At 38.9% G+C, this 25,253-nt stretch overlaps 1 protein-coding gene across 1 annotated transcript in view; it reads right to left on the bottom strand.

Moving 5' to 3' along the window:
- LOC149251340 (uncharacterized) overlaps positions 1-25,253 on the bottom strand; it is a 201,923-nt gene that overhangs the window by 96,235 nt on the left and 80,435 nt on the right. The window contains exon 2 of the mRNA XM_089453855.1: positions 2,593-2,708. Within this exon, the coding sequence (XP_089309981.1) occupies positions 2,593-2,708 (116 nt within the window). The remainder of the gene's footprint in view (positions 1-2,592; positions 2,709-25,253) is intronic.

The raw sequence follows: 25,253 nt of genomic DNA, 5'->3' as shown, positions 1-25,253 counted from the left end.
AAGAGCTCATGTTTCGCTTTTGCCCACATGCTAAATTTGTGTCCCGACCATCTTTTGCGTTTTGTGGTACATTTCCTATTGAGAGTGGCCAAATAATGCTTTTTCTTTTCTTTTTAGCTGCATCAACCTCTGGGGCATCGTCCCAAGCCCGACCCAAAGTGTGGATAAGGGGAGGGGGAGGCTAACCCTATGTGGACCCATTGGACACACGTGGATCCGATTGGGAAAAGTGATGAATGGGGTTAGAATGAGTAGAGTGGGGTGATGTATATGGTGTCGGGAAACTGGACCACGCAACCAAAATCGGGATTTCCCATGTAGTGCCAACCCTAAATCTAGTGGCCAGTAAAGGAGATCCCACGGGATTAGGATACAAGGCTAACCACTAAATTGGGCAAAGAAGACAAGAGTACAAACCTAGCCCACTCTTTCCGCTGAATCCCTCGGCCAATCCATGCTCAAAAGTGTCCATGACAAGTAAGCAAAATCACTCAACTACACCAATGAAAAGCCATACCTTCAAAGTCGGGAGGCCCACCTTCAAACATACAATCATAACAAACAGGAGAGGGACCACATGGCTGGCTCAACTGGCGAAGACAATGGCACATCAAGCTATCTGGTGGCTGCAAGGGATTGTTGGCTACTAGCTGAGGACCATTTAGGAGAAAATTTTCTCCTATGCATACTACCCACAGGTAGTGGGTAACAATTCCCATTGTGGCTACTAGCTTACCTTCCGACTTTGCGTCGATGGCTATTATGGCAGTTAGTTGTCTCTAACCTTTACGCAACCCCTGTTACTCCCTTGCTTGTCGTTCGAATGTTTGACCAAAGATGGCAGCTAGCTTTTGCCCATTGTGTCTCGTCGGCCCCAGCTCCCGTAGCATAATCATGCGGCCTCTGTTGTAGCCAAGTCACGACCGCAGTGACCTTTGCAATGACAGTTGTTGCTTTCCTATGTTGGCCACATTCTTTACTCACACTAGTCGCACCACCTTTTTTTATTTCCTCACTTTTGTGCTGCAGTTGTTGCCTATTGTAGTGGTCTACTATCAGCGTTTTGTGGTTGCAAGTTCTGTCCTTTGTGGTTAACTTCTCCGAAAGCTAAGTGGGTCGTCAAACTTATCGGCCACAACCCCAACTCCTTTTTTTTAGATCTTTCATGCCCACCAAAAAAATTCCGACCCGGTAAAAAAATTTCTCTCAGCCATTCGATCGATTTACTTCGAGCACTTACGAAAAAATTTTGTTTTGTACAATCACAACCGATCCCGGCTCCGATGATCCGGTACGAACCTGACTCCAATGATCCAGTACAAACACGACGACTACGATTCCAAGATCTATTCAAAGTTCTTGCTCTAAGACCATGTTAGATTTTACACTAACCCAACACCAAACATTTAATTCCAAGCAGTAAATTACTAAATAAACGCACAGCTAAATTCCTAACAAATAATATTCAACAGAAGCAAATAACGATCTGAATCACATTAATCACAAAGAGATTTTTGCCCAACAAATCAGTTCATCATTAATAAAACTCAAAACTTACTTGGGCTCCCGTCCTGGGATAATGGTCCTACTAAGAAAATACAAATTACAATACTTTGGATCTAATCCACTAGATTTTCTCTCTCTTGCGGATCTAGATCTCCAACCCCTCTGCACTCTCTCAAGCCCAGCACACGCTCACTGAGATACTGCTCTCAATCTTGTGCTGCTATTGTGTGTATTCTCCTCACCTTACTCTTGCTTTCATAATTTTACAATGAGCCAAAAACTTAACCCTAATCTCAAAGTAATTGGCGGCTGCGATTAGATCTCCCCTCACTTGAGAATAATGGCTAAGATTAAAACTTATTCATTAATGTAAATTACTTTACTTTTCCTAAAGTTTATTTTACCTCAATAAGCCAACATATTAATATGTGCTTTTTCCTAAGTTAGACTTAGGCTAAGTTATATTAACAACTTGCTAAACCTAAAGCAAGTGTTCTAAGGAGATGTGGGCAACTTCCACACGCCTAGACACAAGGCCTGTGCAGAAGTACCTGCTTGAGATACAAACTTCAACAGAGAGAACAATGAACATAAGAAGAATCAATCCCTAAAATTTCTCCATGTAAGACTACAGTTTCCTTGAGATTATTCAGGGGAATTTAAGGTAGTAGTCCAACAAAGGAAGCATGCGTTAATGTACATTTTGCATTTACAGATTATTTTGAACTGTTTTCTTATTTAAACGAGACTTTTTTTCCTAAACTTATTCTTACCATCTGTAAGTGTGGTTGTTCTCAAAGAATGTACATCACTTTCACTAATTTAAAACAAAAAAATTGATCCTGCAAATATCAGAATTTCTTCTTGCCAGATCACAAACCCACAAAGAAGTTCATCGGTGTATGGAAGGTCTGTAATTCCTTGTGTAGAAAGCTTATAAACACCATACAAAAAATGAAAATTGATAGTATCTCTTCAAAACAACAGTCACATCATTTGGTATCCATAAAGTTAAAACTTAACTAGGGACCACTAACAAACATGCTGTCACTGTGCACACAATAGTTTTTAAGGTCTTTGAACTACCTTCCTCTTTGTTTGGTACAGTTACATAAACAACAATACTAGGAACAGTGCTAGAAACGTCTGCCATTGTTTGGGAGCGGATGCCTTGTACGTTTGATTGACTGCTGAAGCTGGACCTGTCCAATTTCCATGCAATACTTGATCATATTCAAAAGTAAAGATGAATAAGACATCCACATCTAAACATAGTGAAGAAAAAAAATTGATCATATAATGATATTTATAGAGGAATCCAAACAAAAGACAATTATGACGTTTAAACTTTATGCCCATTGGATGAAATATAAATCCTTAGTGCTATAGAGACCATAATATCTACACTTGTTCCTAATCAACCCTCGGCGTGCAAATTAGGAGTGGTAACAATGGAACTCCTGGACAAGTAGCACTATTCAGAGTAAGATATGAAAAACATTCCACCAGATTATTAGTAAATATTTGTTCTGTGAAGTAATATATGAAACATTTTTCAAAAACATATATATGTGAAAACCATATCTTTAACTGCATGGAGCCAAGTCGTAACTCGTAAGTCAAGATACCAATGAAAGCCACCAATATCAACAAGTACAGAATCAATAAGAAAAAGTACAAGAATGAAAGATAGATATCTTGAATACTAGGGATTGTAATGAAAGGTACAAGAATGACAGAAATAGAGAAGAGACCTTTACCAAAGCTAGACAACTTTGATATATGAGGAATCCACCATATATCAACAGGGCAAAGATATTAATTCCCAAAATGATCTTTATGAGAGTTGATTAGGTATCCCTAGAGCTCCTAAAAGCCCTTACAATATTAGAAAGATTGCATCGCAGGGTATTACAACGACCAACTTTCTAATAAAATTTAACATGCTTATCCAAGCTATATTTGATTTTTGATGTTATCAATCTTGCTTTTACCTGAATATCATTATATATCTATAGTTTACATATCTCTAATGTCACTTTATTGTATCCTCAAACTAACATATCTCAATTCTAGCTTTATACCATATTGATAAGTACTTCAACGGACACACACCTAAAATAGAATGTAACATTGTTTATGGAAGCTAATCAAAGTTGCACTTTTGCCTATTCCATATTGAGTGTGCTCTTCTACTCCAAACCCTATTACATTAGTTTCTTTCAAGCAATGACAATCATTGGGGCATTGAGTCTAAGGAGATGGTAAGTCTTCATGGAGTAATATTATTGATGGAAGCTAATCAAAGTTGCATTTGTCCCTATTCCATATTGAGCATGCTCTTCTACTCAAAACCCTATTAAATTAGTTTCTTTCAAGCAATGACAATCATTGGGGCATAGAGTCTGAGATGGTAAGTCTTCATGGAACTTTGGCGAGGCAGCTTTGCCAGATAGTAGCATGTTTTCTTGTTTCTTTCTTACAGTGCACAAGGCTTACATTATTTTATTTGTAAGACTTTTTGCAACTTCAGGGATCAGTGATGCACTTATGCACACTGGATCTAGGCCAGAAGATTTAAACGTGTATGTAGTGTGTCTTGGTGATCCATCAGTGAGCTGTATTGTCATTTATGTCTACATGTTGCAGACTATGTAGGAAATCTACTAGCCAATCCTAAGGAATCCTGTAGTAGAGCAAACTCAAACAAACTAAGGCAGAATCACAAGGTTTTCCTAAATTGGAAAACAGAAAAACAAAAAAAATTAAAACATTAAAATTACATTTATCCACTACCAAATAAGAAAAGAATGTAAAGAAAAAATGCATCCACATTTGTATTTAATTTGGTTACATGGAAATCCAATTTTCCTTCCCTAGAATGCCATGTCATAGCTAAAGAATATGGCAGCTTTTCCTATACATCTCCATCGGATGCTGTATGGCTAGGTATTCATCTAGATCTAGCAGCATCCTTTGAACACAATCATAGAATCTTTCTCTAACCTTGACATCGAAAACAAAATTACAAGGGAAAGGGGCAAAGGGGTTGACGAAGACCCCGATTGAATAAATCAAATGATGGATCATTTTGTTCCATCTTTATCAATCAAATTTCATATCATTATGTACTTGAGCTCTCCCTCCTAACCTTTGGTCCCATATTATGTTCTATAGCTTATTTTTCCTTTATGGTCTCATATAGATACTCCATTGTAGGCTTTTCACCATCAATAAATGAAAGAACCCTTATCAATGGTTCATTCATAGCATAAACCTCCTCTACTTCATTCTAAAAGATATCTTGATAAAAGAAGTTTGGTGATAGCATTAGCATAACACTGATCACAAATAAACATCCTCTTCAATCCCAACGTATAATGAGGGATGGATTCAAGAAAAATGAAGTTGGTGACCAAAAAAGTGATGGCAGGATGCAACAATTCTCTATTTCTTATGTTTCCTCTCAAGTCTAAAAGTATTGATGCATGGACATATATCAATTTGGTGATGCTCTTGGCCAATTCAATCACCTCATTGATAAAGTAAACTTCGCCAATATCTGCTAGCATCAACGTAATGCAATGGGCAGTGTTACCCACCATTTTGTGGGTGATATCCCTAAGAGAAAAAATTTCTCCAAGATGGTCCTCAGTCGGCATCCAGCAGCCCTTTTCAACCACCAACTAGCTCGTTGTGCCACTTCTCCACTACTAAGCCAGCCATGTGGTCCCTCACCTATCTGTCATGATCATATGTTTGAAGGTGGGCCTACCAAACCTAAAGGTATGCCTTGTCATTTGGTAATTGAGTATTGTAGTTTACTTATCATAGAGACATTTGGACATGAATTAATAAGGGGATTCAGCGGAAATAATGGGCTAGGTTTGTGCTCTTGTCCCCTAGACCTCTTTTGGATGTTACCCTTGGACCCTAGTCCCGTGGGATCTCTTTTACTGACCATTGGGCTCTTGGGATGGTACTTCATGGGAAACAACGATTTTTATTTGCGTGGTCCCGCTCCCTCATCCACATACATCACTCCCCCTCTACTCATTATAACCCCATTCATCATTTCCCCCACCTAGGTCCACATTCCTCCACTGGGTCCATAAAGGGTTAGCCACCCCTTCCCCTTGCCCACACCTTGGGTCGGGCCTGGAACGATGCCCCAGAGATTGATGCCGCTGAAAAATAAAAGTAAAAGCATAGCTGGCCACATTCAACAGGAAAATGTACCATAAAATGAAAAATATGGCTAAACCCTACCCCCTTGACCTAACTCCCGGTCCACTTGGTCCTGTGTGGTCCCATACACTATTAAGGATAATCCTTCAAGGATCACTTGGAATCCAAGCTTTCACAAGAATTTTAAGGCTTAGGGACCTCCATTATGAGATACACACCCTAAACATAAACCTTGAAATTCACTTTAAGCCCTTCCTTGAGAGCTTACAACCTTGCCTTCCAAAGCAAGCAAGCCACACATTTGAGCCTCTCTAGTGAATAGGCTTCCAGGATCACCCCTCACCCTATCATTGGTCCATCCATTTTGTGAACCTTATCATAACGAGTCTCCTCCCATCAGTGAAAGTTCGTAAAGAGCAGGGAGCCTTAGCCGAGGTGACAGTGGGTTATTGCTCCACTGTTGACCTTAGCCTAGTATTAGTCCTTCAAGGATCCCCTTTTAGGACCCCTGCTAGTTTGAGCGATAACAAGCAACACATGGAATCTAATCATGAAAAGTAGCAAAGCAATGGATTCCTTGATTTGTTGCTTAATTCAAGGAATCAATTTTTGGTTCTCCTTAGTCATGTACAAGTTCCAGTGATGTGGATGAGTTCAAGAAGCAGTTTGACTAGTGCAATTTTGTGGAAGACCAAGTTATTTGTCTTCAAGTGTGAGTTGATTTGGGAATTGAAAGAAATGATGGAGTTAGCCTCCTAAATTTTAGGAAGGACTAGTTAACAAGTTGTGTTAACTATTTTTAACTAGGAAACGACCAGTTCAACTTTCCAAACATAGAACTTACTAACAATAGCCTATTCAAAGTGCTTATAAGGAGATCGAAGGCACAAATTGTAATCATTCTTGAGCATGAGTTTGTGAGCCTGTGAAGCTTGTGAGAGGAACAAGCCAAGAAGCTTTTCTTGTGCGAATTTTTTGGAGGAGATTTCCCTTGAAAGTGTGCACGAAAATAGGGAGAAATTCCTACTTTTTAGGAGGTCGAATGGTCTAGGAAACAACGACCTATTTCCTAAGGATTGTGCAAGGATTTTGGGCTTGAGTGTGGGCTAGTTGAGGGAAGCAGATCAGTATTCTTGCAGGGTTGTTTCAAGCCTAGTTCAAGGTTGAGAGATCAGTTTGTATTCTCTATTGAATCAAGGTTATTTGTAAGATATTTGTAGCTTATTCTTCTTCAATATTATTCTCAAGCAAGCAAGGGTTTTCCTAGTTGGGTTCTCTAGAAAAATTGTGTTCTATTGTGTGAATTGTGCTTTTATTTATGTTCCTATTCCACTGCAATTTGGTAGAGAAATTTTGGGTCTATGTGAAAAGGAAATTGTTTTCAGATTGTTCATATTAGCATATCAGAATTTTGTGGATTTTCTACATCCAAGAGAATGTGAGGTATTTGAACTTTGAACCTTGTCCATTAACATTTTGCCAATTAACAGTATTATCTAATATGTAATACACAACATGATGTACACCCATCTTCCAATGGACAATTAACTAAGAAATTTAGGTGCATTCTTCTCTTCCCATCTGTTCAACCATTGGACATAGCTATGCAGCTAGTGATTTTCCACAAATTCTCTGAACTCTTCTAATATAGTATTGATATCTACTTTTTCTTCTTGAAAGTTTGCCCCCCTAACACATCATAAAAAGGGCCCTTATATATTGGCCCAACATCAACATATCGTATTCACTGGTAGAACAAATTGTTCTTGGCGATGCTAAAGAATATGCCACTCCATAGGAAACGCTTTCCCAAAACCTTATTCAATTTTCCTTTTTTATTATTTCAAAAACAAAACAGATTGAAAGTTGTGCCCCAGATTTCATCCTTGGAAGCAAGAATGTAATGTAGTTCTTATGGAAGGTGACACAGTTGATCTCATCTGACTCCCCACTCCCTACAACCCAATGTACCTATAGGTCTCCTTGCTATTCCACCCACTACAATTTAAAGCCACTAGTGTTGTTTGGCATGTTATGTCTCGCTGAGTCATGTCTTAAACAAGTATATCGCTCAAATTCACCATCTCACATCCCACTCACCTACCCGGCTCCCCATGCTTTGATGTGCCTATAGGTCTCCTTGCTATTCCACCCATTACAACTTGAAGCCACTGGTGTTGTTCGACTCACTGAGCCTGGCCGAGTCATGTCTAAAATGAGTACTTAGCACCAAGTTTACCCAAGTCTATCAAAGTCCAGTCTAAAACAAGAACATGGCTCGAACTCAATAAATAGACTCATGACTCGGCAGGACTTGGCTTAGACTTAGATTGCACAAAATTTGATATATTTTGAGTTTTCACTAATCGCCAGGTTTTGTCGAGACTTACTGAGTTTTGTCGAGCCACTGACTTCTATTGAGCCCCGAACCAGGTGAGCCTTTGCCAAGTCCAAGTCGAACAACTTTGGTAGCCACAAAGATTTTGTTCCTTTTTCTTCAAGAGCAGCAAAAGCTTGCCATCAATGTTATGAGGAGGCGCCTTTATGGGGCTCAACTTCTCTTCCTAGGATTTTTGCAAGGTGGCATTTTAAACGTAAATCTCTCCACACAAAAATTGGAGTAAAGTGTACATTGCATTTTATTACAAGTCCTATTATCAAGCTACCCATATGCAAAAAATACCTCTAGAACCTTCAGCTTGTTAGTGAGAAACAACTGCAACCTACGGAAAATAAAATACAATATCTCAAGCCTAAAGAATGTTTGGGGAAAAAAAAAAACACAGTGGCTGAAATTGAATCAAAATCTGCAAAAACTATGACAAACATCATGCAAAAAGCAAACAATATCTTTGTTGCAGAAATCTGCAAATAAAAAAAAAAAGGTTCAGAAACAAACCTGGGATGTGAAAAACTCAGTGGATGCAATCTATGTTAAGCAAATGGAGAAAATATATATCATTTACTAATAAATTGCATCTACACAAAGGACTCCCTGATAGGAATAAAGGACCATTGTCAAGAAGCTATAGTTGTTGAATGTCTCGAGAATTGGATTTGTTGTCGCACAGAACGTATAGGTACCGCAACAATGGCTCAAATCAAGGGTTGTCACCCTGATCCCCAATCTCTTTGTTTAAGCTGTCTCCCTACAGCAAACTAAGGGGGGTAGACCCTATGGAAATGAAATGAAGAACCAGTTGGGAACCAACCAATCCAGGAGAATTGTTTTTAAAAAATCGCCGAGTCGACTCCGACTCGGCCGAGTCAGACCGAGCCAATGCTTGGCCGCGTCGGCTCCGTGGCTGAAACGGAACGGTTGGCCGAGTCGTTACCGAGCCACTGATTAACTCGATCGACTTAGTAACAACTCGGCCGACTCGGTAATGACTCAGTAGGCTCGGTAACAACTCGGTCGACTCGCTTTGACAAAAATCCTGAAGCACATTTGTCAAAAGTTGTTCCGCCTCCTACATATCAATGGTTGGGTTGTTGTTTATTGCATATTATAGCCCTAAATTAATTTATCACTGTGAGAAAGTTTTGAGAATTACAAGGTCAAAGTAGGTTATCCTAGTGGCATGAATTAGAAAACTGGAACAATGCATTGAGCCATACAATGTTTTAAAAAAGGCAAACATTCTAGCAATGGACTAATAAATACATATTTACCTTTGATTGTTCTGGAGCTTGACCAGAATTAAATCAAGGGTTTTGAGACTTCATTAGGGGCAGAAAATTGGTATTATTGTTGTTGTAGTCTAGTGATTGTCCTTAGGTTGAGGCAGAAAAGAATCCTGGCATTTGTATTGGACAGTGCACTAGGTGCCATTTTGATATAATGGAGATATTCATGAGCCTACTTTGATCATATGTTGTCTTCTCTCTATATTCTAAAGCTTTGTGTTTGGAAACATGAATGAAAATCTTTAAAATTATGTTTTTTAATAAAATATATATATATATATTTAATGTATTTTTTACAACGACCGAGTCTTTGAAATCAAACCGGCCGAGTCAATACCGAGTCGCAGTCGCAGTCGCAGTCGACCCTCGGTCGTTTTCGAGTCGGAGTCAGAGTCGACTCTCGGTCGTTTCTAAGTCGGAGTCAGAGTTTTAAAACATTGTCCGGGAGACACAGTTGAGTGACCAAATACTTGTTTAGATTTAACAAGACTTAAATGATTTGATTTAAATAATTGATACCAATGTCTTATGGAGTCAACTATCTTGCTAGGAAATTTAGGACCAAGTACAAGATGGACAACTGCTGCTAAGGAAAATGTTATTATGATGAAAAGAGATGCAAGATGTGATTAGCAAAGGGATGAGTGAGTAGTCTTGAGGTAAGATCATTAAGGCTCAAGTACTTAGTATTGATTAACTTTATGACAAGAGTACTTAATGAAATAAAGAGACAATCTTATACAAGACAAAGTGCCAAATATCTCAAGTGCCAATAAGATACACAAGATAACCAAGATGACCACAAGATATATGCTCTTAAAGAAAGATCACTAATATGCCAAAAATTTATAATAACCACAAGCCAATAATGATATTAATGTCAAAAAAGAGAACTAGAGCATTTATCCAATTTATGCTTCAATGACAATTCTTCAATAAGATTATCAACGCTCCCTTTAAACAATTAAGATTCTTCCAAGATAATGTCAACGACAATTAGATTCAAACCATTCAATTATCTTCAAATTACTCAATATTATTCAAATGGAATAAATCACCTTCAATGCTACTTAGCTTAAAGAGAATTATATTTCAAGGCAATTACCATTCACAAGTCAAGGCACGAGAAATGCTTTAGAAAGATAAATATCGACTATTCCCAACTTAAATGTTCTTTAGGGCAGCAAGCTTATATATGTGATTTTGAAGTAGGAAATCAAATGGCAACAGACACTTAGACTCGAAATCCCAAATCCAAAAAACCACTAAAATTCGCTAATGTAATCTATGCAAACAGTTGCCCTTACAAATGAAACAAGAGCACTTATTTTTAGAGATAATATCTATGACAACAGTTATGTTTTCAGAGACAATAAGAGCACCAAAAAAGAAAAATATTTATGACAGCAAAGAAATGCTTGCTGCAAACAAATATATTAGTCCTCTAAAAACTTGTGACAGACACCTTCACAATGATGTTAGAGCACTTAATTTTCAGAAATTGTTTTTTAGGACAGAAGTAAGAAAAACTTTAGAACAACAACAAACAAATGTTATGACAGCAGCAATATGACAATGAAAAGAGTAAGCTATCAATGCTATCTTTATGCTAAAAATTTACTGAAAATTTTCCAAACTTACCCACATGAACTATTAAAAAAATTTAGCCTGTTATGATGTAATTTTCATAATTATATCAGATGTGATATACTTATTACAGTGAGCAATTAAAATATGAAATAGAATTATTGATGGATGCCCAACTCAAGAAATTAATTCCTTAATGTATTAGACAACTTAGGAACTGATTTTAGGCTAACCCACATGAAATTTTGCTACTGTTATATTTCAGACTCCAAAAACAAAATTATTTAGAAATAACAGTGATCCAAAAATGAAGATCTAGGCCAAATTTTTGATACCCATCAAACATAAGTGACTTATTAATGTATTTAGCAATTTTTTCAATTAATTTCAAACCACTTAGATGAGTTTTTCACCACTATTAGAAAGGTATATGACTGTTGTAGCAAACAGTGAAGAAAAAGAGGGTTTAGAGATCAAACCCTTAGGCCCTAGGCCTTGAAGATCACTTGCCCATTAATACCTGAAACATAAATTTTTACCAATTTTCTACAAAAAAAACCAATGATTAGCTTCAAAAAATTTAAATAGTCAGATCAGAAATGAAGCAAGGGGAATCTAGGGCCAATGACGGCTAGTGTTGGGCAAGGAGAAGGGAGACATGGGCTTAGGAGTCCGAAAACTTGAAACCCTTGTTCTGAAAAAAATATTTTGCTTCAGATACAAAATCTTCAATGGCTAGCCCTGCAAAAAATTTAGAAACTAGATCTTGCCCTCCAGGGCCTAGATCTATCGTAAAAGCCAAAACTTTCCTTAAGTAATTCCATATCTGAAGCCTTTAATGAAAGATCTTATCGTTGCTTCCTTGCAAACAAAAGTTTGAGGCTAGATCTTCCCCTCCAGGGTCTAGATCTAACTCAGATCTGAAGATCTCCTTGGTTGATTTCTCAGATCTATTCCTACAAACAACTTTTGAGCCCAGATCTTGCCCTTTAGGGTCTAGATCTAGCTCAAATCTGAATATTTCCTTAGTTGATTTCTTAGGTTTATTCATGCACAAGTGAAAAGAGAAAAACCCAATACCCAATATGTACAAAAATAGAGAAAATACCAAAAACCCAAGTGTTAAAATTCAAAATTATGTTACAAAATTTCAGATCTACATAAGTAAATAACAGATCTATACAAATAATTTACATATCTATACAAATGATTTACAGATCTATCAGATCTAAGGAGTATGAGTCCAACTCCGCTCCCAGATAGGTATATCTAAGACTCTTTCTAGCCAAATCTAGCTATTTAGCACAGTTTTTTTTAAGATAAATAATTTTTTTAATTTTAGGTACTAGCCCAGAAAAGCCCTACAAAATATATTTCGATAGATAATCTCGAAGTTTTAATAAGGAAGGCTCTCCAAATTTTAAGTTTTGGGAGTCCACTGGTCCAACCAATGACTTCCCCAAACGCCCAAAATCTTTGAATGAAGATGACTTCTGCATACTTAAAATATAAGCCATCAAATAAATAGAGGTGTAAAATAACGATCAAATCTTCAAAGACTGGAGATACCTACGAATCGAGTAAAAATCTTAATGATAATTTAAAACCCAACAATTTAAGTAAGATATTTGTGCAATAAATTGATCGACAAGAGCTATTAACCAGCAGCTTATGAATAAGATCAGCAAAAAATCAAACACACGTTACCATAAGATACCAATGAGGAACACTGTCATCAAGTAAAACCCCAAAGACTTTGTGTTGTATTATTCCATAAAAATTTACAAAAGCTTCAAGAGCTAGTACACAATCAAAAGATCGGATGATTTCAAATGACAAATGACCTCTAATTTATAGATTAATTCTCCAACGACTAGTTGGCTTGATCCCCGTCAAAGTAATCTCGACCGTTAAAAAAGATTTAATTATTTTTTAATCTCCTCCGTTGAAATTATTTTATTTTTAAAGGAAATTCGAATTTTTCATTTAATTGAATTTTAATCAAACTCAAAATTAATTATTTTGAGTTGATTTCCTCAAAAAATTGACTTTGACTTAACTACCAAGGCCCAAAGGTCCAAAATCTCTTGAATTTTCAATATACCCTTGGCCGAGGACTTCCAAAAATTAATTATCTAGGACCCACGATTTTTTTAATTTGGGGAATTATTTTTTCCTCGGACACAAAATTAATTAAATTTTTGGCTTAGGATTTTGATTTTTTTTTGCCAGAAAAAATAACTAATTAACTTAGATTTGACTTTAATTAATTAAATTTTAGCTTAGGATTTTTTTAATTTATATTTGCCAAAAAATTTAATTGATTGACACATGAAGGGATTAATAATTTTTCCAACCCTCAAATAATTTAGCCATGGTATCTAAATATGAGGGACCATGAACTAAAATATTTTTTGACATGAAGATTTTACATTTTAATACATGAAGGGAGAAAACCCATTCGTTATAAACCCTCAACATTTACCCATTTCTATAACACAAAATATGATCTAGTAGACCAAGTAATTTGTAATAAAATAATCTAGCCAATTAGCTAAGATTATTCCCAAATTACTTTTACAATGACTCGATAAAAAACACAAGGACTCACTTAATATCTGACAACAAAATCCACCCTAGCTTTGACGTGAAGTTGGAGGGAAAAACTCTGTCAATCATGTTTAGAGACAGATGAATCAGTGAGAAAAAAAACCTCTTAAGGTAGAAATTGTCATCAAAATACTATGTTTACCTAGGTTGTTACATACATGATGGTCTTACTAAGATCATTTAAATTATAACCATGCAGAATGAGTTTACATCTTTAACAAATTGTCGATTGATGATGAAATCTGAATGATGATAACACTCGAACACGATAGATCCCTTTTGCGAAAAAATGGGGTGTACTGCTATGGGGTCGTTGACACAGAGTGGTCAACGGGATCCAAAAATGAAAATTGGGCACATAAGGAAACCAAGATAACTCGAAAGAGTTCCCCGTATTGTATTGCATAACGAGAAAGTGAAAGCTTTCTTTTATAGGATTACAAGCAAATCGATTCAATCCATTTAATGAATGTGGGATAAACTGAGAAACAAAATAAAGTGAAATAAGAAAGCATAAACAGACGAAAATTGTTGCCCAATCCATGAAAGATATGTTGCCGCTGAATAAACACCAACTTTGCCCTCTAACAAGAAGTTGGAACATTCTTCTCTCTTGAATCTTCCAAGAGCACAACCAACCAATCAAAATGAGTGAAACGAATCATTTTTATTTATGTTTATAGAATATTTTTTGTGTTGCCAATGATTTATTGAAATTACACTTTTTTCATAAAATCATGAGTTTAAAGCTGATATTTCTCACTGGTTGGATAAATTGGCAAAAATCTTACAACTGCTAATTTTCAAGCATTTTTTGCAACATTGATTTGGTCATCCTTAGATCTCTAGAAGGTTTATGCCAAGTTGGCTAAGGCTTCCTCAAAAGTGTCTCTAGAGATAATGAAACCATTCGCTTAGATTTCTATGAATTCCGAAAGGAAATCTTAGGGAGCACAATCATTGCTCTCTAAAATGTGGCAGGTACATTAGACATATACAATGGTAATACACTACATACGAAAGTAAATCTTAGAAAGCACCAATCATTGCTCTATAAAATGTAATAGGTACATTAGACATATACAATGGTAACACGCTACATACGAAGGTACCCTAGGGACAACTTACAAGTAAAGGTAGTCAATTATTGGTAGCTGAGAGCAATTTGGATATGATTGCAACTTAAGAACTCATCCAAAACTAAGCAGCACTTTTTCCATATAGCGTGTCCATAAATTGATCAATGATGAAGGCTAAGGAAAAGTGGTCTACACAAGTGACTTTATTTAGTTCCCTATAGTGATCTGGAATTTATCCAAGACAAAGAATTAAAGGTATTATAGACTCATGTGCATGGATGTGCCTATGTTACTTTATGCAATGGATCGATAAGATTGCTAGAATACATAGACACTGAGGCAGTTAGAGAAAACATAACAGTCAAACATGTAAACACAACAAGTTTAATAAGTTCACCGAATGCTCCTGGGCTACGTCTCCTGGTCCAGCCTTCAATGGTGGCCTCTCTATTATGTTTTCAAGCAGAGTTTTTACAACAATGAGCTCAATTCGAGTCCCACTAAACAGATAAAAGTCAGTAGGAATGGAGTGCACAGACTCTCCTTACTGAAACTCGACCTCTAATGGTCACAGTAGTATGACAGGCCTATGCCGAGGAGTTTGCTTGAACCTCTCAAGCCTTCTATGGAGTACACAGACTCTCTGACTCTCTCCGGCTCTGTCTGGCTCGATGTTGCCTTCAGGTCAGCTCGACTTCTACTCTCTGTTCTCTGCTCTTAGCTTTCTGTGTCTAGCTAACTCTTGTCACTGCCTGCTCTGTCTCTGTCAATTTGTGGCTTTAAAGCCAGTCTGTTCTTTGACTGTTCGTTTCCGCTTCCCGACCTTCTGGTTTCCCTGCCTCTGTCCGTTCGAATTCCTCTGCTTTGCGTCATCATCACTGGGTAACGCCTCGTAGGGAGGTGGCCACCTGTTTCCTAACGAACTGGGTGTTAGATTCCTTGAATCATATTTGAATGGTCGTTAATTCCGTTTGCTTCAAGATCGCCCGCGAAACACGAATCATTTGCCAACTCATCGTCCACGTCAGACTTCAAATCCCCTGTAATCTTGCTTTATAACTTCGCCAAATCTGGTCATTTATCGGGATGCGCCTCCGCCGTTGATCTAGGCCCCCCAGATCCTACGGTCGTCGTTCGTATCGGGCAGGCAAGTTGCATGACGTTTACCCATCTGATGCGGGCGGTTTTCTCTCTCATCCGTCGAACGCGTGTCGCTCGATGTGTGGCATCGGGCGGGACTCAGTCAAAACTGCTTACCACCTCGAGGCCTTCCAATATCCTGCCGGTTTGTGGAATCCCGCGCTACGGAACCGAATGCATTACTTTTCCACATTTCATAGCGATTTCGGGTCCGGGCGCTTTAGGGCTTTCCTTCACTGAGGGGGACGCCCTGCGATACGCGATTAGCACTTAGCGCTAATCGCGTATTAGAATCTACCTCCGTTTCTCAAACTAGCCTCCGATTTTGCCAATTTGTGCCAGGGCGAGTTACCATGGGCCAATGGTTTGTGCGCTCGACCGAGGGTCCTTGTTGCTCCGCTCTAGCCACAACTGCAACTGTCACAAGGATTCCTTCTGATAGCTTGATTTTTCTAAGACTTGAATCTTTTGGCATAATTTGAAACAGTCATGAAAACTTAGAGAGTGTTTAGGATCCAATTCGGATCATATAGTCTATGCATACACTACAACAAGAGATAAAATCCATCAACAATTAAACATTGGATAGATAATTCATGCATCTAGTAGTTTTTGTTTCCTTTATTACTAGTAGTCCCATCATTATAGGGTTTAGCCTCCTCTAAGTCTTCCTAACAAGCTTCACATCATCACTTCGATATATATAGTGTTGGCATAACTCAGGGAATATAACTTTAAGGTCTGCATATGACCATACAAAGGCTTCTTTACAAGCCTCCTACACATTTCTAACTTGTTTCTTTTGAGATGGGGATATGAAAAATTATTAGCCAGTGATTTACCTTCCTCTATTTCAATATAATTTACTTCTTAACTACAAGTGTCCCGAGTATGTACATTGTGAATGTGAGTACAAAATTGCTCTATATCAGCTCCTCTACTTTAATCTTGCAAAAAATTGAATAAACTTAGGATTTTGTAGCATCGGCAACGTTTCTCTAGATTACACATAAAGTTTGTCCATATGCATATTGGTAATGCCCATAAGGATATATCACATGGGAGGAGAAAGTTATACTATTTTGAGTATTAAAGTTAAAATCAGATATCAATCTCTCATACAATGAGAAAACCTTTGTCCATTACTTTCTTCTCTTTGTTGTTGAATCTACATGTAGAAAAACTTAGCAAATGTTTGATAGCCATCTTGCATGTGATGTTTTCTTCTAATTAATTGCCCTAGGGAGGATGAAGTAGCCTATCCAACCCTGTAGGCTATATTCATTTAAAGGAGGAAACCCATTCTCCAATGTTTTAGGGCAGCATTGGGTAAATTTGGGGTAATTGGAGCAAACCTTGGGGAGGAAGCCAGAATTGGGGTCAAATGGAGGGAAACTTGTAACCCCCTCACACTAAAATAGGGAGGGATCCCGTAAGGAATCTATAAATAAGAGAGATAAAATCATTTTTCTCGTAATGGATTGGTTGCATATCTTTGTTTTGTGAGCTGGGGCTCTAAGGGTTTTAAGACCCCTTCTCTTGAGTAGTTTCAGTGGTGACGCTCCTACCCCAGCTAATCTTCTCTCTCTATCTTGTTCAAGCATAACATTTTGAGGCATTTCTTATATGCTTTGGGCAAAGAAAGGATGAAATTCTTTGTAGTTAAGAGCTTCTTTGGCACCAAGGCCTGGTTGAGGATTCTACGGCAACCCTATTTTGTGACACCTTCTCCTATTTTAAGGTTGTTGTAAGGCAGCAAGATAGCTCGAGGCCTCTGCCCTAGACAATTGAACAAATCGAGGCTCTTATCCTAGGCAACAGGGGGGTCTAGTTACCTTGGAACAGAGACTCAATCAGTAGAACTTTGACTGGCCAATGAAACCCTCTCTGGAAAGTTGCAGAGGCCCTTCTAGGGCAACACCTGAGGCATCATGACCTCCTCAGACACTTCCTGAAATAATGACACCTTCAAGGGTTTATATGTGGCAAATGTGAGATTCCTAAGTGCCCCATCAGGGTCGCAAATCAACTATAATAGGTAGCAATATTTGTTCGATCTCCTATGGCAACTAATCGCAGTACAGGAGAACCCTAGGAGGTTGCAGCCTACCTCCCTCTGAGGTTTTTTATTGATAATGGTTTGAACCTAGATAGGGGCGTATGGGACTGGGCATCGAGCCAAGTTGGCACCAACAACAAGGCAGTGGACTGAGTATTACTTGGTTAGAAGAATCAAGTCTAAGTTGTTACACAGGACACAAAACAATCCTGTAAGTGTTTATGAGTCAAAATTGTTGATTAGGGTTTGATTATTGCAATCACACATAAATTGCTAGGATTATACTTGAAGCATTGTCACTGCTATGGAATCAGACCTTTTAATGTAATAGCACTGGAAGTGATTGCTAAACTAATACTGATGTGAATTATTGATATATTGTGAAATCTACTATTGACAGCATTGTTGTGTATTCTATACTATCTCTGCCTGAAATTGAAGAATATTGTGAATTTAGTAGAGTTTATCTTGTGATTTTACAACCATAAGGGAAAAAATCCCCTTGGGACATTACATTGCAATACTACTATGATATATACAACCTCAAGGCAATACTACTATGATATATACAACCTCAAGGCAATCCTTTCTCTATGGAGTTCATTACATATACAACATTGTTTTTGGACCATGTTAATTGAATAGCAATTCTCAACATGTCTCTTTTGGCATGTTGGGCAAGGTACCAAAAGGGATCCTTTGATTCTTCTTTTATAACCTTCAAACTAAGAGTTGTCAAGTACAATTCCATAGAAGACAGAATGTCCTTACTGAAATCCTCTAGTTGATTCCTAAACAATGTCCTATTTACGCCTTCTAAACTTCTTGCAGCTGCTAAATTTGTCATATTTGGCCTTCCTGTGATCTTAGAGGATTTTTCCTTCCCTGTTTCCTTGAGCTCTTCAAATCGGTGTTTTAAAACTCAGACTCAGACTCAGAACAGGTCAAGGGTCAACTCCGACTCATAATTGACTCGGACTAGTTGATTCCAATGACTCAGTCTTTGTAAAAAGTACATTAAATATTTAATTTTTAATGAAAAAACATATTTTTAAAGATTTTCATTCATGTTTCCAAACTCAAAGCATTAGAGTAATAGAGAGAAGACAACATATGATCAAAGTATGCTCATGAATATATCTATTATATCAAAATGGCACCCAATGCACTATCCAATACATGTAATATATGGAGATCAGAACATAACACATAACTAAGGAGGATCTAAAATTTAAATGTCCTCTACAACAAAACAATACAACTACAGGACTACAAGTCACTAACACAAAATACTATCTAGTGATCATTACTGCCAGACATGGCAACATCATTTGAATCGGAGTCAGATGGGGAAACCCATGGCTCCTCCTCCTCTTCATCAAGATCTCCAACTGCAATTGTAGAAGTAGTAGCACTACCACTAGTTGAACGCTGAGATAGACGAGTGTTATGCGCTTGCATCACGGCCGAGTAGAGGAAGTCCTTGTAGCTGGAGGACTTGGGTCACTAGTGGATCTGCATAGCTAAATAGTCCTTGTTACCCACCACTTTGTGGGTAGTATTCATAGGAGAAAAATTTCTCCTAGATGGTTCTCAGCCGGCATCCAACAACACCCAGATAGCTCGATGTGTCACTATCTCCGCCACTTGAGCCAGCCATGTGGTCCCTCGCCCATTTGTTATGATCGTATGTTTGAAGGTGGGCCTCCCAACCCCGAAGGTATGGCATTTCATTGGTATAGTTGAGTAATTTTGCTTACTTATTGACACTTTTGGGCATGAATTGGTGGGGGAATTCGGCGGAAAGAGTGGGCTAGGTTTGCACTCTTGTCTCCTCTGCCCGATTTATTGGTTAGCCTTGTATCCGAGTCTCGTGAGGTCTCTTTTACTGGCTATTAGGTTTAGGGTTGACACTACATGGGAAATCCCGATTTTGGTTGCGTGGTCCCACTTACCGACACCATATACATCACTCCCCTCCGTTCATTTTAACCCCATTTATCACTTTTCCCATTCGGGTCCACATTTGTTCACTGAGTCCACAAGGAGTTAGTTTTCGCCTCCCCTTGTCGACACCTTTGGTCGGGCCTGGAATGATGCCCCGGAAGTTGATGTAGCTAAAAAGACAAGAAAAAGCATATTTGGCCACTCTCAACAGGAAATTGTGCCATAAAATGCAAAAGATGGTAAGGACATACACATTTAGCACTTGGGCGAAACCCAAACATGAGCTCTACCCCTTATCTACGACCATCACCCTGGTTCCTATGGGGCCCTATACGAACCCCCTCCATAATAAGGAACCTGTTAGAGTCGGTCTAGTAGCCCTCCACTAGAGATCAAAGCTCTTTGCATTTCATAGTTAAGTGTCTCATCAGTGTGATCATGTTGCATTCCGTTAGGCATGCCATAATCTCGGTGGAAGGAGTTTATGTCGTTATTCCCCTCTTGTTTGGCACTGCTGGTTCAGGTTTGTTCAAATAAATAAAGTCCTCAAAGGGTCATTCATTTTGCTTTAAGTTTTAAGGTCTTAGGTCTAGGGTTGAGTCTAATTTTGTCTTGAGAGGTCATCAAGGACCAGTAGGCCAGAGGAATGTCCTTCATTAAACATTTCTTATCATTGTACAGCGAAATTTTTGCCTTGTTCTCAAAAACTCTGTTTTTGAAAACAAGGTCATTATCTCCTTTTTGTAAAAATTATCAAAATTTCAAATTCTTCAAATGTCGAAGTGCAGCCTTGGTCTCCTTTGCCAAAGCATCCCAGAAGCTATCCCTGCAAAAATTTTCAGAAGAAATCATCATTTCAACCAATTTTTCAAAGAAATGAAATTAAAGGTCAGAGCCAATTAAAGCAAAAAGTGTCAACATTCAAACATTACAAAGTGGGTTTTGGGCAAGTAAAAAATTAAAAGGAAGCCTATAAAAGCATGCCATCCCTCATTGGTAATTCATTTGCCTCTCAACACTCCAAGAGAATAGTTGTCAAGTCGATTTCAAAGTTCATTGGGCGAATTGAGCAGTTGCAGCAGCGCGCTACGCATCAGAGGAGGCGCGCTACGCGTTGGGGAGCGTGCTACGCATCAGCGCGCAGTTTCCAGTTCAATTTAACTCAGGCGCTACGCGTTGGGAGGCGTGCTACGCATCAGGCTGGGCGCGCTACGCGTTGGGTTTCTTGCTCAGGAAATCGCCAGCAAGCCACCAAAACTGCTTTTCTCTCCAAATCTTTTCAGGTAGGCCTCTAATCATGGTGATTTTTGGTTTGGCTAAGATGAATGAGCAATGAAAATGCAAAAATACCATGCTAATATGGAGTAAACCCTACCTTGCTGTATCAAATATTAAAAATGCAAATGTGTTAGGGTTTCATTGTTACCTATTTTCCCATTCTTCTTTCCCCATATTTTCCTCACCATTTTCCTTGACATTTCCCATGCAAATCATATAATTTCCCTACTAAAAATCATTAAAATCCCTAAACCTTATTAATTCCTAAAATCCTATGTAAATTTCCTAAACCCTACTTCCCATTACAATCCTACAAATTATGATTGTATATGTTCCATGTTCCTTTCCTAACATTTCCTTCCACATTTGTTTTCCCTAATCCCCTCAATTTTCCCTTTTCACTAACATTTCCCATGTGTGTTTGTCCCCTTGGTAACAGCATTTGAACAAGTCAAAACAGCAGTTCATTGGGTGCACAGTCAGCATTATTTTTCAGTCACTTGCCTCCAAAACCATGTCAGAAACCGAAACAGATTATGAGCAAAGTGATGACCGTGAATCAACACCAGAGGTAGAGGTGCCAAGGAGGCATCACAGGGATGGTAAGGGTGGTCAGCATGTCAGGGAGGAACCCACCTCTTTGGCTTATCTACAAGCTTGTCCACTTGCAGTGTCATGTTTCCGATATCTATCATGCTATGAATATTGTGAAAGAATCTCCCAAATTCAACACCACAAGGAATTGGCCCGCTTGTTTGTCCTACATTTGCACAATGGGCATGTGAATCTTGCAAGAGTGGACTTCACATTGTCACCTGAAATTGTTGCTCAAGCAACAGGGATACCAAATATTGGAGAAGAATGGAGCAAGCGCCAGCCGTTGGACAGATTTCATTATGACCCATATATCAAACCTACATATATGAGGTACCTAACTGGTGTTTTTCCCTTCAGATTCTTAAGAGACGAGTATGCACCTATGATGAAGATCATCATTCGCTATTTCACTTGTGAGGGCAGATTTTCACGTTTGTATTCGTACCATATCCGTTTGTTGATGCATTTCACACGGGTACGAATGATGAACATTCCATTTTTCATGTGCCGAAATATAGAGAGGATGGTGCCCTTGGTGCAAAGAAAGAGCCCAGCACAGCAACACAAGAGCATTTATCATTATGCACTGATCAAGATTGTGGTCATGCATCAGTTGGCACAACAGTGTATTCCATGGGAGGATTTCATTTCTCGTGACTTGTTCACAGTGCCACAGCCACCTTCTGAGGTTTTCCGTGATGAGGGAGGGCCTTCACATCAGTTTGATATTCCAGAGCCCAAGCATGTCAGCACTCCTCCTTATGTTACATATCAGAGAGGCCACAGGGTCTTATTTGCATCTGCACGGCGAGTATTATCTCCACATCAGGTGGAAGGGGTCTCGCCTTCTTCATCAGCACAGCGAGTGTTATCTCCACATCAGGTGGAAGGGGCTTCGCTTTCGACAGCAGCACAGGTACCAGAGAGAGGCAAGCAGCCCAAGATTGATGAGGGGCCATCAGGTGTTCTAGGCATAGATGTTGTTGATCTTGATATCATTTCTCCTAGCCTAGAGTCAGAGGAGATCATCCAGCAGCTAAGAGCTGAAAATGACTTGTTGCAGCAAAAATTGGAGATGGCAAATTGGACAATTACTTATTTGGAGCAGCGCAACAAGCAATTAGAGGATGAACACTATCTTGATGAGTTGCGGAGGATCCGAGAAGACCGGAACTTGGCTCGCAAGAGACCCGGTGATTTGACACCTAAGGAGCAAAGCTCTATGCTCATTCAGGTGAACACACATCTAGAGAGGTTGATAGCAAAGGCAAACAGGGACAAAGACATGCTCCGACACATGAAGAATCACTATTGGGCTCGAATGCATGTGTGTAAAGCAAGAATGAAGGTGCTCAAAGGACGGTTGGCCAAGGCACTAAAACGGAGGAAAAGACCCGATCCCCTTCATATTTTGGCTGAGGCTACCTTAAAGGAGCATGGTGCTCAATGATGCACTTCCAGCTCAAATTTCAGGAAATTTTGAGCAATTTTGGTCAATTTTGACTTTTTTGTGCCACACACAGGTTTTTGCTCTCAACGCGTAGCGCGCCGTGCGCTACCCTGAAGATGGGCAAGTCCATTCCTCAAAAACTCAGCATTTTTGGATTTGTCATGACAAATTACACTTGCTCAGCAATTACCAAGACATTTCATCAGGTTTTGAGCCCTCAGAAGGTCAAAAAACATGCAAAAAATGACTTTCTGCCACTTTTTGGACACACAGAGAGCAGTCTTGGGAGATTGCAATTTTGGAGGGGCAAATGACCACCAAATTGAGAAATTCCACTTGGGCTGGAAAGTAGACATCCAGACCTTTCCAACAAGCCTACTTTTGCATCATTTGGACGTCGGGAAGTGCCTCAAAAATTGGCTCAAAGGCACACTACGCGTTCAGGATTGGGGCGCTACGCATCAGGGAAGTTTGCCAGATTTTCACCTACAGCTCAGCAAAACGCAGATTTGACTAGTTTTGACTTTTTGGAGTGATTTTTCATCCTCCTTGATGTAATTGATGTAATTTTATGATGTCATGACACTTATTTATCTCTTCTAGAAGATTCATTCATAAAAAGTCAAAAATTTAATGAATGAATTGGTTTCCTAGCTTATAGAGGCAAGTTGTTTTGACTGCCTAGATTGTAGTGCTCAGTTTAGAATTGGTTGAAACAGCTCCTAGGATGATGAGCTCGACCCCTAGAGGCAAGGAAGTGTGTTAGCTTGCCTATATTATGTACTTTCTTAGTCATTTTCATGGTTGGACGCTGGAGGGATAAGCTTCTATTGTATTACACTTTGTATCTCTGCAATTTTGGCAAAGGAAAGACCAGGGTTTTGCAGCACTTTTTGGGATTCCTGTGGTTATTTGTGTTGATGGTGTGCTTCTCTCATGTACTTGTAAGTGTGTTATGTGTATCATTTTCCCACTTTTCTTTTCTGCACATTAAGTAAATGAAGTGTTAAGGTAGAATTCATAATTTATATGCTCTGCCTTTAAGTTTGCTTAATATCTATGTTTTCCTCTGTCTAAAGAGAACTCTTGAAAGTTCTTGCTCTCTTTAGCTCCTCACCAGTCATTCCTATCCATTCACTTAAATCAAAGGCATCAAGAAAATCTCCTACCTTGCCCCAAAAAGACCTCTGCAAAAGCTGTGTCCCATCCCCGCACCCAAAATTGCTCTCCCCTTGTTTTCCACCAAAACCCTAAAAATCTGAAATCAAACCTTCTCAATCAGTTTACTGGCCTAAAATCAGTATTCTTATTGGTCATCTCCGCCCTTTGAAGATCTTTTGTCGAGATAGACCCGGAGAGAGCCCTCTCCTGCCCCGTAGGGCTAGCTACGAGGCTAAGTGGTTTGATGTTGCCTTGGATTTTGTCTTTTTCAGCCTGAGGCCAAATTCAAGCGCTAACAGAACCCATGATTGTCCCAAGCCCTGGTGGGCAATGAAATGCCCCACCTTAAAGGGGTATCCACTGTTATACCCTACACATCATGCTCTTGTCCCCAAGAGACCTGAGCAGTTATGAAGAAAAATAAATCGAAGGCAAAGGAATATGAAGAAGGGCAGAAAAATAAAGGTTGGGGTAACTCATGTACCACGATTGCTCCGTCTTACACTCATATACCCAAGTATGGGTTTCCCCTATTATAGCTACCCTTGTACCATGGCATGTGGCTTGGAGCCATTCCCTGATCCCCACTCCATTCCACCATTGTATCACATGCCACCTACCACTTGATAGATGTACCATGGACATGTCACCCCCTTTAAAGGTTGAAACCACCTAATAGGGTTCTTGATTAACCCCCTTATTGAACTTGGAGACACTTGTACATGCCAAAGCCCACTATGGAAGGGCATGCCACCATGAAGTGTCCATTTGATTCCATGATTTGTAAGCTCTTTTACTTGATTACTCTAATGATTTGTTGTATTGGAGGGCAAGGGGACACATTGAATCTTATGCAGGATTGCAAGCAAGTCTCCATTTTAGGTTTGGTCTCCCTATACAGGGTCCAAGCCCTCCAAAGGGTCACAGTGGCACTTGTAGGGTGAGCATAGAGAGCCATGGGCCT

Source organism: Pinus tabuliformis, chromosome 7 (genome assembly GCF_031772625.1).
Source record: "Pinus tabuliformis cultivar Carrire ecotype Pingquan chromosome 7, CPIR1, whole genome shotgun sequence".
In the NCBI taxonomy this organism is placed as follows: Eukaryota; Viridiplantae; Streptophyta; class Pinopsida; order Pinales; family Pinaceae; genus Pinus; species Pinus tabuliformis.
Note: the sequence above shows the minus strand (reverse complement) of the source record. Positions and strands in the feature narration are given on the sequence as shown.